General features: G+C 39.0%; 1 protein-coding gene across 11 annotated transcripts in view; it reads left to right on the top strand.

Annotated features, from left to right (window-relative positions):
* The window catches only part of LOC132384984 (rho GTPase-activating protein 23-like), a 510,483-nt gene extending 498,549 nt beyond the window's left edge, over positions 1–11,934 (top strand). For all 11 annotated transcript variants that reach the window (XM_059956701.1, XM_059956700.1, XM_059956703.1 and 8 more), the window contains one exon: positions 452–11,934. In XM_059956701.1, the coding sequence (XP_059812684.1) occupies positions 452–2,149 (1,698 nt within the window). In that variant the 3' untranslated portion in view covers positions 2,150–11,934. The remainder of the gene's footprint in view (positions 1–451) is intronic.
* Positions 11,935–12,390: the final 456 nt, after the last annotated feature.

Below are 12,390 nucleotides of genomic sequence, written 5' to 3'. Positions count from 1 at the left end.
CCATTGGCGAGCTGGGGTGTGGCATCATTCAGCTGCACAACGGCCCTCGGGAAGAAGGTGCTTTTCAGTCTCACTGTCTGGGCTGAGATGTTTCTGTATCCCCTACCTGATGGCAGGAGATTGAACAGACAGTGTCTGGGATGGGTCTTTAATGACGTTACCAGCATTGAGAGTTGTAGATTGTCTCCAGGTCTGGTAGCTGTGTCCCAATGATGTGCTGAGCCGTCCTCATCACCCATTGGAGTGCTTTGTGATCTGTCTTGCTGCAGCTAGACTACCAGACTGCCATTCCATATGTCAGTATGCCCTGGATCGCACATCGATAAAAGTTGACCGGTAATTTTTGGGGCAGATTAGTATACCCAATGACTTAGATTTCCAGGATGTCAATATATTCATACTTTTCTTATATACTTTTCTCTTGTTCACTGTTTGTTGTGTTTTATTGTAGGGATCATGGGGATCTAGGAAGGAGCTCTACAACAGGGAGCTTGTGATGTCAATCTTTGCAGCCGCCAACCGTAAGAGGAAGAAAAAAGAGGCGAAAATGCTTGAAAGCAGCACGGACGATGATTCTGAACACGAACCTATTAAGGCTATTAACAAAGAGAGATTATTAGACAAGAAGGGAATGGACAGAAAGAGGGATGTAGCAGGAGAGAGAGAGAGGGAGCTGGATAATAGCAGAAAGAGAGAGGTGGAGCCAATTCACCAGCCCATTGCTAGTAAAGAAATTCGGAAGAAAGTAGGAGAATCTAATTATTCCACCCAGCACTGCAATCAAATGTCTCCATGGGAGAGTGAGGAAGCTACACTGGACACTTCATGTAAACCACACATCAGCCCATCTTCAGTGGGTACCGATCGTTCCTTAAAAGAAGGAGTCACTCTCAAACTTCTCAATTCAAACGGAAGAAGAAAATCCACAGGCCATGAAGCGGCTCTCCCTGGTCCTCAGTGTCACAATAACAATGAACAGTTTCCCAAAAGCCTCAAGCTGAAGATGTGGCGTACACCTGAGATGGAGCACAAGGAGCTGATCGCCACTGATGCCAGCTCAATCGTTTCAGGCTATTCCACCATTTCGTCCATAACAACAACCCTAGATCATAACCTCTGTCCTGAAGTGCAGTCCATTGCTGAGAGCAGGGGCGATGAAGCTGATGATGAAAGAAGTGAGCTCATCAGTGAGTGTGGAGGTCAGATCGAAACAGACAATGAAAGTGGCACGCTACCAGGCAAAGCTTCGAACTCACAGCAGACTTCAGGAAGGTTTTCTCGCCGTGAGTCAGACAGTAATATAAGCTCTGACAAAGAAGGGATTGCAACACAGAAATTAAGCAATATGCCTTCTTTTAATTCCCACAGGTTAATTCAGTGCGATACCTTGGCTAGAAAGAAATTGACCAAACCGAAAGGTGCAAATGAACTTAGCGCAAAGATCAATGAAGATGAAGAGTCTTCATTGGTTGCAAATCTGTATCATGATTCAAATCAACCCAATTCCACCAAGACACACGATTTCCTCAAGACTGATTCAAACAAGGAAGATCCAGCCAAAGTTTCAAAACGAATACTGACTGATCAACCAAAAGCAAGACTCAAAACCTCAGCGGATGATATGTTTGGAGTAGGGCTAAGGAAACAGAGCTCCCCAGAGACCCGAAGAAAGAAGAACATTAGAAGGAGACACACGGTAGTGGTACAGAATGATTTATCAGAGTTTCACTTCAGAGAATGGAAAGAAGAACAACTAGGATTGAACAAGGACTATAACCATCGAGGGGGAAAACCATCTAACACGAGCCAACTAAAGCAGACAGTTGATTCCTGGGAGACTTCTGATCCAGGGGAAAGCATGCAGCCAGATTTAGAACCTAAACCCAAGGCAATATCCAGACCAGATGATCTAGATGCACAGTATTGTCCCAGTCATCGAAGTGGAAATTTGCAATCTGAACAGCCAGCATCCAGTAATAAGACTTTGAGTAGCAATGAAAGTTCAGAGCTTTGTCAGCCTGCCTTGTCATCTTCACCATCAGCTAGCTTGACATCAGGTCCACTTAGAGACAGTGACTCGAATACCAAGTCCATGAGCATAAAGCCTCAAAGACATTCAACCTCATCTCGATTTCATCAATATCTTTGATGGAAATTGATTAGTGCTAAAACATTCAGCAGCTGGGCCAACGGTGAGGGTTTACTTCTTCCCCTTACCTAGTAACAGGTGGAAAACAGCTGATTGTTGGGGACATCAAAAAGCTCTCTTGAAGATGTTTAATGATAGAATCTGGCAGTCCCAGTAATTACAGTAATTACTGTATTTTAAAAATTATTTTCTATCAATTTTCCTTCACTTAACCATTTTATAGAAAATTGAAAGGCTCTGCTGCTCTTTTTTTGGGATGCACATGCATTTCAGCAAGATGGATTTTTTAAAGAAAAAAGCAGGTAATTGTAGGGAAATAAAATTTGAAATAATGTCATATTCATTACCAAAACCACTTAAACCTTGCTGTCTGTGCAGGCATGAATGATTTCCCATTGGAGTAGCCAATTTGATGGGCAGTGGTCTTTTAGTCAACTGAATAATTTCTCTGTAAATTCCAGTGGATTTGTGTATGAGATATCCTGGTGAAATATCCCAGGAAGTATAGCTGATTGGAGTTTTTATTTATTAAAATGATGTTTGCCAGAAAGAAAACTAAAATCAGTACCTGCTTCAAAGATATCCGAATCAGTGTTTGTCATAACATTGTTTTAGTGAAGAGTTTGTCCCCTAGACACCGATCATTAGAACATTGTTCTCGTGAAGGGTCAGTCCCCCAGATGATTTTCTCTTTACAGTTGTTGTATATGTTTATGATAGGGGGTTGTTAACAGTACAGGGCTGGTCAAAGTGGGTGTGGACTAGAGAGAATGATATTAAATTAGGCAGGAGAGTAGTTGCAGAATTCAAAGGGCTTTGCTGGCTACTAATATACTGCTGCTAGTTTTGAACTTGCTTTGCTAATCATCCATATTTTGGTACAGTTCAAGTTCAAGTTATCATCATTCAACCATACCGCCAAATGAAACAACATCCCTCCGGACCAAGGTACACAACACAGTACCTACTGTATAACTCACACATAACACATAAAGTAATATTACCACAAATAACTTAATAAATAATAAATTATATTCCAGAAGAGTGACAGTTAACATAAGGTGCATTTACGATACAAGTTAAACAGTAAACGGTAATGGTGCTTCTTATGTGATGAGGCCTGGGTGGTGGCAGGGAGTTCAGTAGTCTCACAGCCTGGGGAAGAAGCTGTGTAACATCCTAACAGACCCTGTCCTAATGATATGGTAGGTCAAAAAGATTGTGGGATGGATTGTGGAACCAGTTTAACTGGAGGTCTACACCACAACTTGGATAACTTTGTTGTCCTGTTTGTAGAAAGAGCATGTTTCAACTGTCCAAAAGGAAGGGAATGATTTGGCGATAGACAGGGCACTTAAACCCAGATGTATTTAGGAAGTTTTTTAAAATACTATGTACATATTGTTAGGTACTGAAGCATTGCTTTTCACTGACCCACAACAGCACCATGTTGGCTCGTGAATCTTCATTACTTTGACCTCCATTTCCTTATTGAGTTCCTCACTAACTAATGTAATTAAAATGTGACACATGGGGAGCAAATTCAATGCCATTTTAGTAGAGTTTTATTTTTAAGCAAATTTCATCCTTGTTTTTCAAATATATTTAAAATTTTCCCCCTTTCCTTCCTTGAATTTTATCTATGTTAAACCCAGTCCTTAAATACAAGTGAGCACAGGTGATTTGCTTGGTAGCTCAATGTGAACAGTTGTGAGGGACAAGAAGAGGTACGGGTAGTTTTGTGGTATTAGAAATGAATTTGGATTGCAGATCCACTGTGCTCTAAGCCTCCTGTGATGGCACGTGTTCATTTCAATTCATGCCATGTCCACATGGTCCTGATTTTGAGAGAATTCTGATTGAAAGAGTAAGTCAGAATAAAATCCTTCTCTGATTGGCCTCAATCCTTTTAACAGAACTGAATCTCTCCAAAGCTATTAGCGGTCAATTAACATGCCATGTGACTGTCAACTGTGGGCACCTCTGCAGCCCTTGATTTCAATGTCTTAAAGTGAAAGACAATAGACTGCAGGGAGTGAAGCACATGGGTTGCAAATACAGTTGATTCCGGTTAATTGGGACACATCCGGGCCCAGTGCATTTTGGCCTAATTAAGCGGCTGCTCCAGTTAGCCAAAGTTTCATGAAAATGCTGTAGTGAAAAGACATAAAAAAGACAAACTAAATTTTAACTGAGTAACGAATTATGTATTTAAATGGAATACAGAACAACTTAGAACACCATTAGGTCATTAAACTGTACTAGAAACTATGTATTAGTTCCTAATAGTTATTGACGGAGGAATTCATCCAGTGTGCACTGCCCTGTTCTTTTGATTGACTGTAAATGAACAAAATCAATGGAGACACCGGGTGTAGATAATGGACTGCCTTCATACAATGCTTTTGATGATGACCTCCTCCAAATCTTTAGTTTCTTTGGAACATTCAAGATGATTGTCAATACCTTCAAGTTCTAAGTGGTTCCCAACTTGTTGTAGTAATGAAATTGTTTAGTTTTCATTCCCGGTCAGTTCTGGCATCTCCAAGCGTGAATGCTTGAAACCACAGTGAGCAAAAACCATTCTGAATTGTCTTACTGCTTATTTTTCGCCAACTATCAGTGACAAAAATCACATGCAACTGATGCTATTTAAAAACTCAAACACGAGGGAATCTGCAGATGTTGGAAATTCAAGCAGTACACACAAAATTCTGGTGGAACACAGCAGGCCAGGCAGCATCTACAGTATAGGAAGAAGTACAGTCGACATTTCGGGCCAAGACCCTTCGTCAGTACTCACTTCGTCGACTGTACTTCTTCCTATAGATGCTGCCTGGCCTGCTGTGTTCCACCAGTATTTTGTGTGTGTTGCTATTTAAAAACTGTTCACTCTAAACCCGGTGTAGTGTCTAATAACCACACAAGTGCATGTAACTGACTAGTTAGAAACTGTTCGGCAGCAGTCTCCTGCCCCAATTAAATGGCATAGTGTCCAAAATAAAAGAACAAAATCCCAGCTATTTCCCCAATTAGTTTTTGTTCTTTAACAGTTGCCCATATAAGTGGCTGCCCCGATTAAAATGACGGTCCAGTTAACCAGAATCCACAGTATCCTCGCCCGAGTGCCACAACTTGGCTGGAACTGAAGCAGAAATGCTGACGGTGCATTTATATGCTGACTTTGTTGCACTTCAACAGCTTCACAATGGTGAAACAGGAAATTCTCACCCCATCATGTCAGAAATGAGTAAATTAAAGTCAAAAACACTGCAGATAAATTAAACACAAAATTCTGGAAATACTCAGCTAGTCTGATGCAACCAGTATTTTGGAGGTCAGTTTCCAGACAGTTGAAGGCTTCCTTCAACCTGTGGAATATGCTATGACTTGCTAGTATTTATCAAATGTAGTTTGTTGGCATATTAGTCTGCATTAAATGTTTACTACAAGATTATCTAAATTATCTAGGTGATTAAAGATTTCTACCTAGTCATGAGTAATTTTTGTTCAATGCATTAGTTTTATGCTATTTAACAACAGATTTAATTTTAACTATTAAGAAATCCGTTTGTAGATAGGATAAATCTATATTGTTTTTTTAATAAAGTATCTATGCTATACTACAACTAATGCACTAATCACCAAAGTATTTATATTTTATACTTATTAACAAAGAACCCAAACTAACAAGTTAAGATTTGCTTTATTTAATTAAAATACCAATCTTCGGGGCACTGGTCTCTGTGTCAAAATATTTTGTTAAACCATTTTATTGGTGAGGAGTGAGTCACGAGAATTGTATATCATTTTTATCCAGGCGAAATTATGACCCTAAAATGTGCTGATGATTTTAATTGACTAGCACGATGGTAGGAATACATTTTTAAAATTGTTGCCTGACAAATTTTTTTCTTTGATGATGATGATGATGCTTGAACATGGATTTTTAAAGGCTTCATCTTCAAAATGCAAAACGAAGTGGAATTTAATCACAATGAGAGATATTATGGTAGCACTTAGGTCTCCAATATGGAAAGGGGCACAATGGTTTTACACACTTCAATCTATGCTGCATCCAGTTTGTATTGCTACTCCAAATAAATCAATACAAGTCTTTCCTACATTTGTTCAGTTAGCTAAGGCAATGCAAAGTGTCCCACTCGAACCTAACTTTGTTGAGTTAACTGATTTCAACTAAGCCATGATTGTTGGATAACATTGGCTCACGTGATGCTGAGATACACTGGGACAAATCAGTGATGTAACCTGCGGTCATCAGGTGTTTTGGGTCCTTCAGCATCAGACTGTCTCGCCCAGGCAACCCAGTCAGGGTTGATTAGGCCCCGGCTTGTGTCCCAGCAGCAGTCGTCCATGGGTCACACCTCTTGATCCATAGCCACCTGGAGACTTGTTCAGCAGCCTCTGTGACAGTCCTGATGGCTCTTCTCTTTGCAGCCACCGTAATGCCAAGGAGAGAGTAGTTTCAGCACAGTAAGCAGCCAGCAAAACCTAATTCCTCAATAGCAAAGCTGACAGTGATACTTGACAGAGTCTGGAGTCATCTGTTGACATCTTCTTTGGCTATTGCCTCATTGACTGGTATCTGTTATCCCTGGAATAATCTAAACCTATGGGAGGGAGTTGGTTTTTACAAAGTGAGATGGACAGTAAAAGGATAGTTGAGGATGTGAAGTGTGAAGCAGAAATTATATGTCAATATGGAAAGATTAAAAATCATTTTAGGACATTTTATTTACTCAATTTCCCTTTTAGATAATATAAAGAATCCAAATCAGAATCAGGTTTAATATCACTGGCTTATGCGACAGCAGTGCATTGCAATACATTACAATAAAAACAGTAAATGACAGTAAGAAGTATATACATATATATTTAAAAAGTTATATAGTGCAAAAAGAGAAAAAAAAAGTAGTAAGGTCTTGGGTCCATTGCACATTTAGAAATTTGGTGGCTGAGAGGAAGAAGCTATTCCTGAATCATTGAGTGTGTGCATCAGGCTCTTGTACCTCCTCCCTGATGGTAGCAATGAGAAGAGGGCATGTCCTGGGTGATGGGGGTCCTTAATGATGGATGGCACCTTTTTGAGGCATCGCTCCTTGAAAATGTCCTGGATGCCTGGAAGGCTAGTGTTCATGATGGAGCTGACTGAGTTTACAACTTTCTGTAGCGTAATTTTGATCCTGTGTTTGCCCACTCCCCCATTCCAGTTAGAATGCTCTCCACAGTATATCTTTAGAAATTTATGAACAAATTTGGTGACATACCAAATCTCCTCAAACTCCTAATGAAATATAGCTGATGTTGTGCCTTCTTTGTAACTGCATCAATATGTCAGGCCCAGGATAGTCCATCAGAGGTGTTGACAGCCAGGAACTTGAAAATACTCACCCTTTCCACTTTTGATCCCCTGATGAGGACTCTGTATGTTCCTTCATCATACCCTTTCTGAAGTCCACAATCAGAAAGGGACTTCTGATTGCCCTAAATTATCGCTCTACTGATTAATGAGGGATATTTGGGCTTGGTTTCTGGCTCACTGTCTCAGGTTCTCAACAAGCTGGAGACGTTAGTGTCCTGCTTCAGGATTTGTCCATCACTAAACAACGTAAGAGCATCCTATCGAGAAATGTTACACAGATTTCCTCCTGGAGATGAAAAAAAAGAATGGCTTACCTAGCCAACATTTTCATAGGAAAGCACAAAATAGGGGATTGCGATCATTACATAGTAATAACAACAACTGACTATGCAATTTGGGGATTAAATGCTCATCAAATGAGACTTTGCATGCAAAGCAAGAGTAATTAATTTACCCCCATGCCATTTAGAACACAGAACACAAAAGCCAGAACACAGTAAATTTGTTGGATATTTTGAAGGTTTTGTTTTTCTCTGCATGTCATATTTGGATAGGTCCAGTTAAATTGGAGCACAATTTAGAGTTGTTTATTCCATTTTAAATAATCAGTAAAGTGCATTTGATAATGTTGCCATACACTCAAGTAAAGGTAGGTAGTTTAGAAAGATTAAGTAGTTCTAAGCTCCTGTCAGAACTCTTTCAAACCATAAACTCAAGATGCTGGAAGTCCAGAGCAACACACACAAAATGCGAGAAGAACTCAGCAGGTCAGGCAGCATCTATGGAGAGGAATAAACAGCCAACACATTAGGCCAGTATCCTTCATCAAGACTCATTCAGTCCTGATGAAGGGTCTCAGCCCAAAACATCGACTTGGCCTGTATGAAAAGGAATAAGCAGACAACATTTCAGGCAGTGACCCTTCATCAGTACTCATTCAGTCTTCTCCCAAAACATTGACTGTTTCCTCTCCATAGATGCTGCTTGATCTGCCGGGTTCTCCAGCCCATCACCTCTTCTCTCCAAATACAACATCCAATTTTTTCCTACTCATTCAGTTATGAGAACATATTCCCCTTGGTCAGAACGGTGTTTATGCCCCTACAGCCATACTGTGCCCTGACTGTCTTTTATCCTTCATTCAGCCTTGATTATCTAATTTGATGCTGTTGTATTACCATATGCAATGGCAATATTCATGCTCAACAGTGTCCAATGTCTCTTGACAGCTTTGAGATGTCCTGAGGAAAAATATAATGCAAGTGCACATCATTTCTTCAGAATCAGAATTGTGAAATTTGTTCTTTTGCTGTCACCTCCAACCAGAGCTCATCTCAGATGGATTTCTTGTATGACAACAAACTGTCCGTCATTAGCTCTACACATATGTTTTTTCACTAGTTACGCTAATGTCTCTTGATCAGTCTGTCACCATCTGATTAGAAGAGATAATCCAGATGTGTTTGCTTGCTTGTTTCTGTAATGCTAAGCTGGGGGGCAAAAAAAACTTATTACATTACAAATTCCAAGTAAGAGTTCAGGGTCAGTTTAGAGAGTCCATTGAAAACAGGGGTAGAAACTACATAATTAATATTTTATTGGTATATTGGAATGCATTTCTTCCCTAATGATTCATATTTTATAGGTATATCAGAATACATCCCTTAGTAATTCTATTTAAAAAGATTTACTGTTCTTAAAATGTAATTGATAAATCATTAATTCACTGGCAATTGTAGCAAAAAACAGATTTTGTTCTCTGTCAAATGCATTATTTTCATAAATAGCTAAAATTTGGAGGAATAGATAGAAGGTGTTAGGGGTAAGAGAAAGGAAAAAGATGTTTAAACAAAGTACTACTGCACTCTTGGCATTCCCTTTGAGATGAATAGACTGAAAAACATAAGATGGTAATAAAGCATCCTGATATACAGTGTTGTAGTTCATATGTTAGCAAGTAACTGCTTCTATTTATGTGTACCATTATCCTTTCCAAGTTCAAAGTAAATTTATTATCAAAGTGCATATATGTACAATATAGAACCCTGAGATTCCCTTTCTTGCAATAAATCCATAATAGACTAATAGCCATAATAGAATCAATGAAAGATCGCACTAATTCAACCAGTGTGCAAAATATAACAAACTCTGCAAATACAAAAATAAGGAAATAATAAATAAATAAGCAATAAATATCGAGAACATGAGATGAAGAGTCCTCAAAAGGGAGTCCATAGGTTCTGGGAATATTTCAATGATGAGCAAATTAAGTTTATCCCCTTTGGTTCAAGAGCCTGATGGTTGGGTGGGGTGGGGGGGGGTGAACCTGGTGGTGTGACTCCAGAGGCTCCTGTACCTTCTTCCTGATGGCAGCAGCGAGAGGAAAGCATGTCCAGGGTGGTGGGGGAGAGAATGATCCCTGATAGTTGATGCTGCTTTCCTGTGGCAATGCTCCATGTAGGTGTGCTCAATAGTGGGGAGGGCTTTACCCGTGATGGACTGGGCCGTATCCATTACTTTTTGTAGCTTTATGTTCAAGGTCTGTGGTGTTTCCATACCAGGCTGTGATGCAGCCACAATAATTCTAGTGATAATATCTTTTCTAATATCCCATTTATGAAAACTTTGCATCAAACCCTAGTGAGGACAGAGTGAGCAGTCATGTTGCACATGCCCTTTATCGGTTTGTGATCATCCTTTTGCTCAAGCCTTTAATATTTTTGTGGCCATCTGAATTTTCATCAGTTGTGTTCTCACTGTAAGCTGATGAATCTAGGGACTTTGTAGACAATGCTAAAGCATTAGCTGGAGAGAGAATACCAAGAACAGCTTGGTTTTATTTTGCTGATGCAGTTGAGGCCATGTGACTTTCTATGGTTTTGTATTGAAAGGTGTGCATTTAACCTCAGTGTGTGTGTGTGTGTGTGTGTGTGTATGTACATACAAATATATATAATATATTTTTATTGTGTTGTTTACATTAGTGCTTCTGTGCACATTTTTTTTCATTTCCACTGTTACTTGAATTTTTAATTTTCGATACTTCTGCTCAGGTCGGATTAAAAACTCGGTAACGGAGCTGGAGGTGGTCACATCTGTATTGCCACAATACCATATTTAAAAAATATTTACTTAGTCATTGGGTTAAGGTCTAGGAAAAATCACGTCAAATTCAAGTTGTTTTTGAAGATCATGAAATAAGAAAAAAAAACTGAAGAATAAATGGTGCGTTTTGGAATAACGTCCAATATTTTTTAAGAGACTTCTCGGGATTTTGCATCTTAGAACCCTGTTAAAACTGCTGTTTTGTCACTTACTGAGCAACAAAAAGGTTCAAATATTTAGATTTCTTCCTTGTTACTTTGCCCCATTATACCAGTGATTTAATTATATCTTTAAAACAACTTGGGGTTAATTCCAATCTGAAATTCCAGTATAGTGAGCTACAACTAATTCTCAAGCGTGGTGTGTACAGGGGAGCAAATTGACAACACTTTGTGGGTTATTGTATGGAAATCCCTTGAAGTTTGGATTATCAGCAGCACCTCCTTCTCAATTTTATATCTGTAAAGTCAAACTGAACTGAAGTTCGTTGCTGTGAAAGCATGACTTTTAACAAAGGATTGCATTGCTAACCAGTGGTGGGAAATGCAGGAACATCCTGCTGAACCATTGTTCTAAGGTGTTTAAGACCAAGGTGGTTTTCCCCCAAAACTACCAAGGAGGTTTGCCAAAAATTTTCTTAACAAAATATGCATATTTCTTACTCATTTATATTATTTTTAAATACTTGCAAAAATGTTTAGTGGTTTGTGAAAACATTTTCTTCGCCGTGTTTCTGAAATTCATCATTATTACACAATGTGCAGATGCACCTTAAATCAAGCCAGGAAGTTAACAATTATAGATGAGTTTTAGACTGCAATTGTATTTAGCCATTTTTGCTTTAATTACCTATTCATGAAAAATGCCTCATTTTTTGCAAATCATTTTTTCATGTCTAGATTCCAGGCAGTACTGGGATTTATGTTAATACAGTATAACATTTAATGATTGTTTTAATTTAATTATGAATGTTTTTAGTGTAACCCTTTTATTATATACAATCCATTTTGTTGCTCCGACCTATACTGGAAAGGTCGAGGGAGTGGTGTTCTGCATCTTATACATACTGCGCCAGTGACCGGATGCCGTTTGGCTTTCTCCTGGTGCCAAACTTGCCAACCTCTGAGCATCTTGCTTAAATCTGGGAAGGTGGGGTGCGGGTGAGATGAGCACGTGAGAGTTTAGCCTAAAGTAAAGCACTGTGGTGGGGATTTCAGTATTAACAGCCCATGCTGTGGATAAAAGAAAAAATGTGCTACACTGTCAAAGAAACAATTGTACCACTTAAAGAAAATTAGTAAGACACAATGTCTAAACCAAGATGCTTTATAGCACACTTCAACACTTTTTTATTGTTTGTTTTGTGTCGCTGTTTACCTGCAGTATTGAGAGAGATTGTTTGGCGAGCAAGCATTTCAAGTGCTTCCATTTTAATACAAAGAGGCATTCCGATGGGGCATTGAACGGTGCTGCCAACACGACCTTCTTCCAATTTAGTATGTGCTGTTTATTAAAAATACGCAAATCTGCTGTAAAATTAACTGCTTATTTTGTAAATATGTTCAAGTAAGTGTCGACTCTGACAGAAGCTGTGTAACATAGATATATAAATAGTGTTTAATTAAAACAAGTTTCTTCTGCCTTTTTTTTGCCAATCGGTTGTTACAAGGACAATGTGATATTGTTAAAGTCTGCATGAACTCCTGGAGTTTACAACTGCAAATGTACATGCAAATGGCAATGCTTTAAATAA

This window comes from Hypanus sabinus, chromosome X1, assembly GCF_030144855.1.
Source record: "Hypanus sabinus isolate sHypSab1 chromosome X1, sHypSab1.hap1, whole genome shotgun sequence".
Taxonomy (NCBI): Eukaryota; Metazoa; Chordata; class Chondrichthyes; order Myliobatiformes; family Dasyatidae; genus Hypanus; species Hypanus sabinus.
Note: the sequence above shows the minus strand (reverse complement) of the source record. Positions and strands in the feature narration are given on the sequence as shown.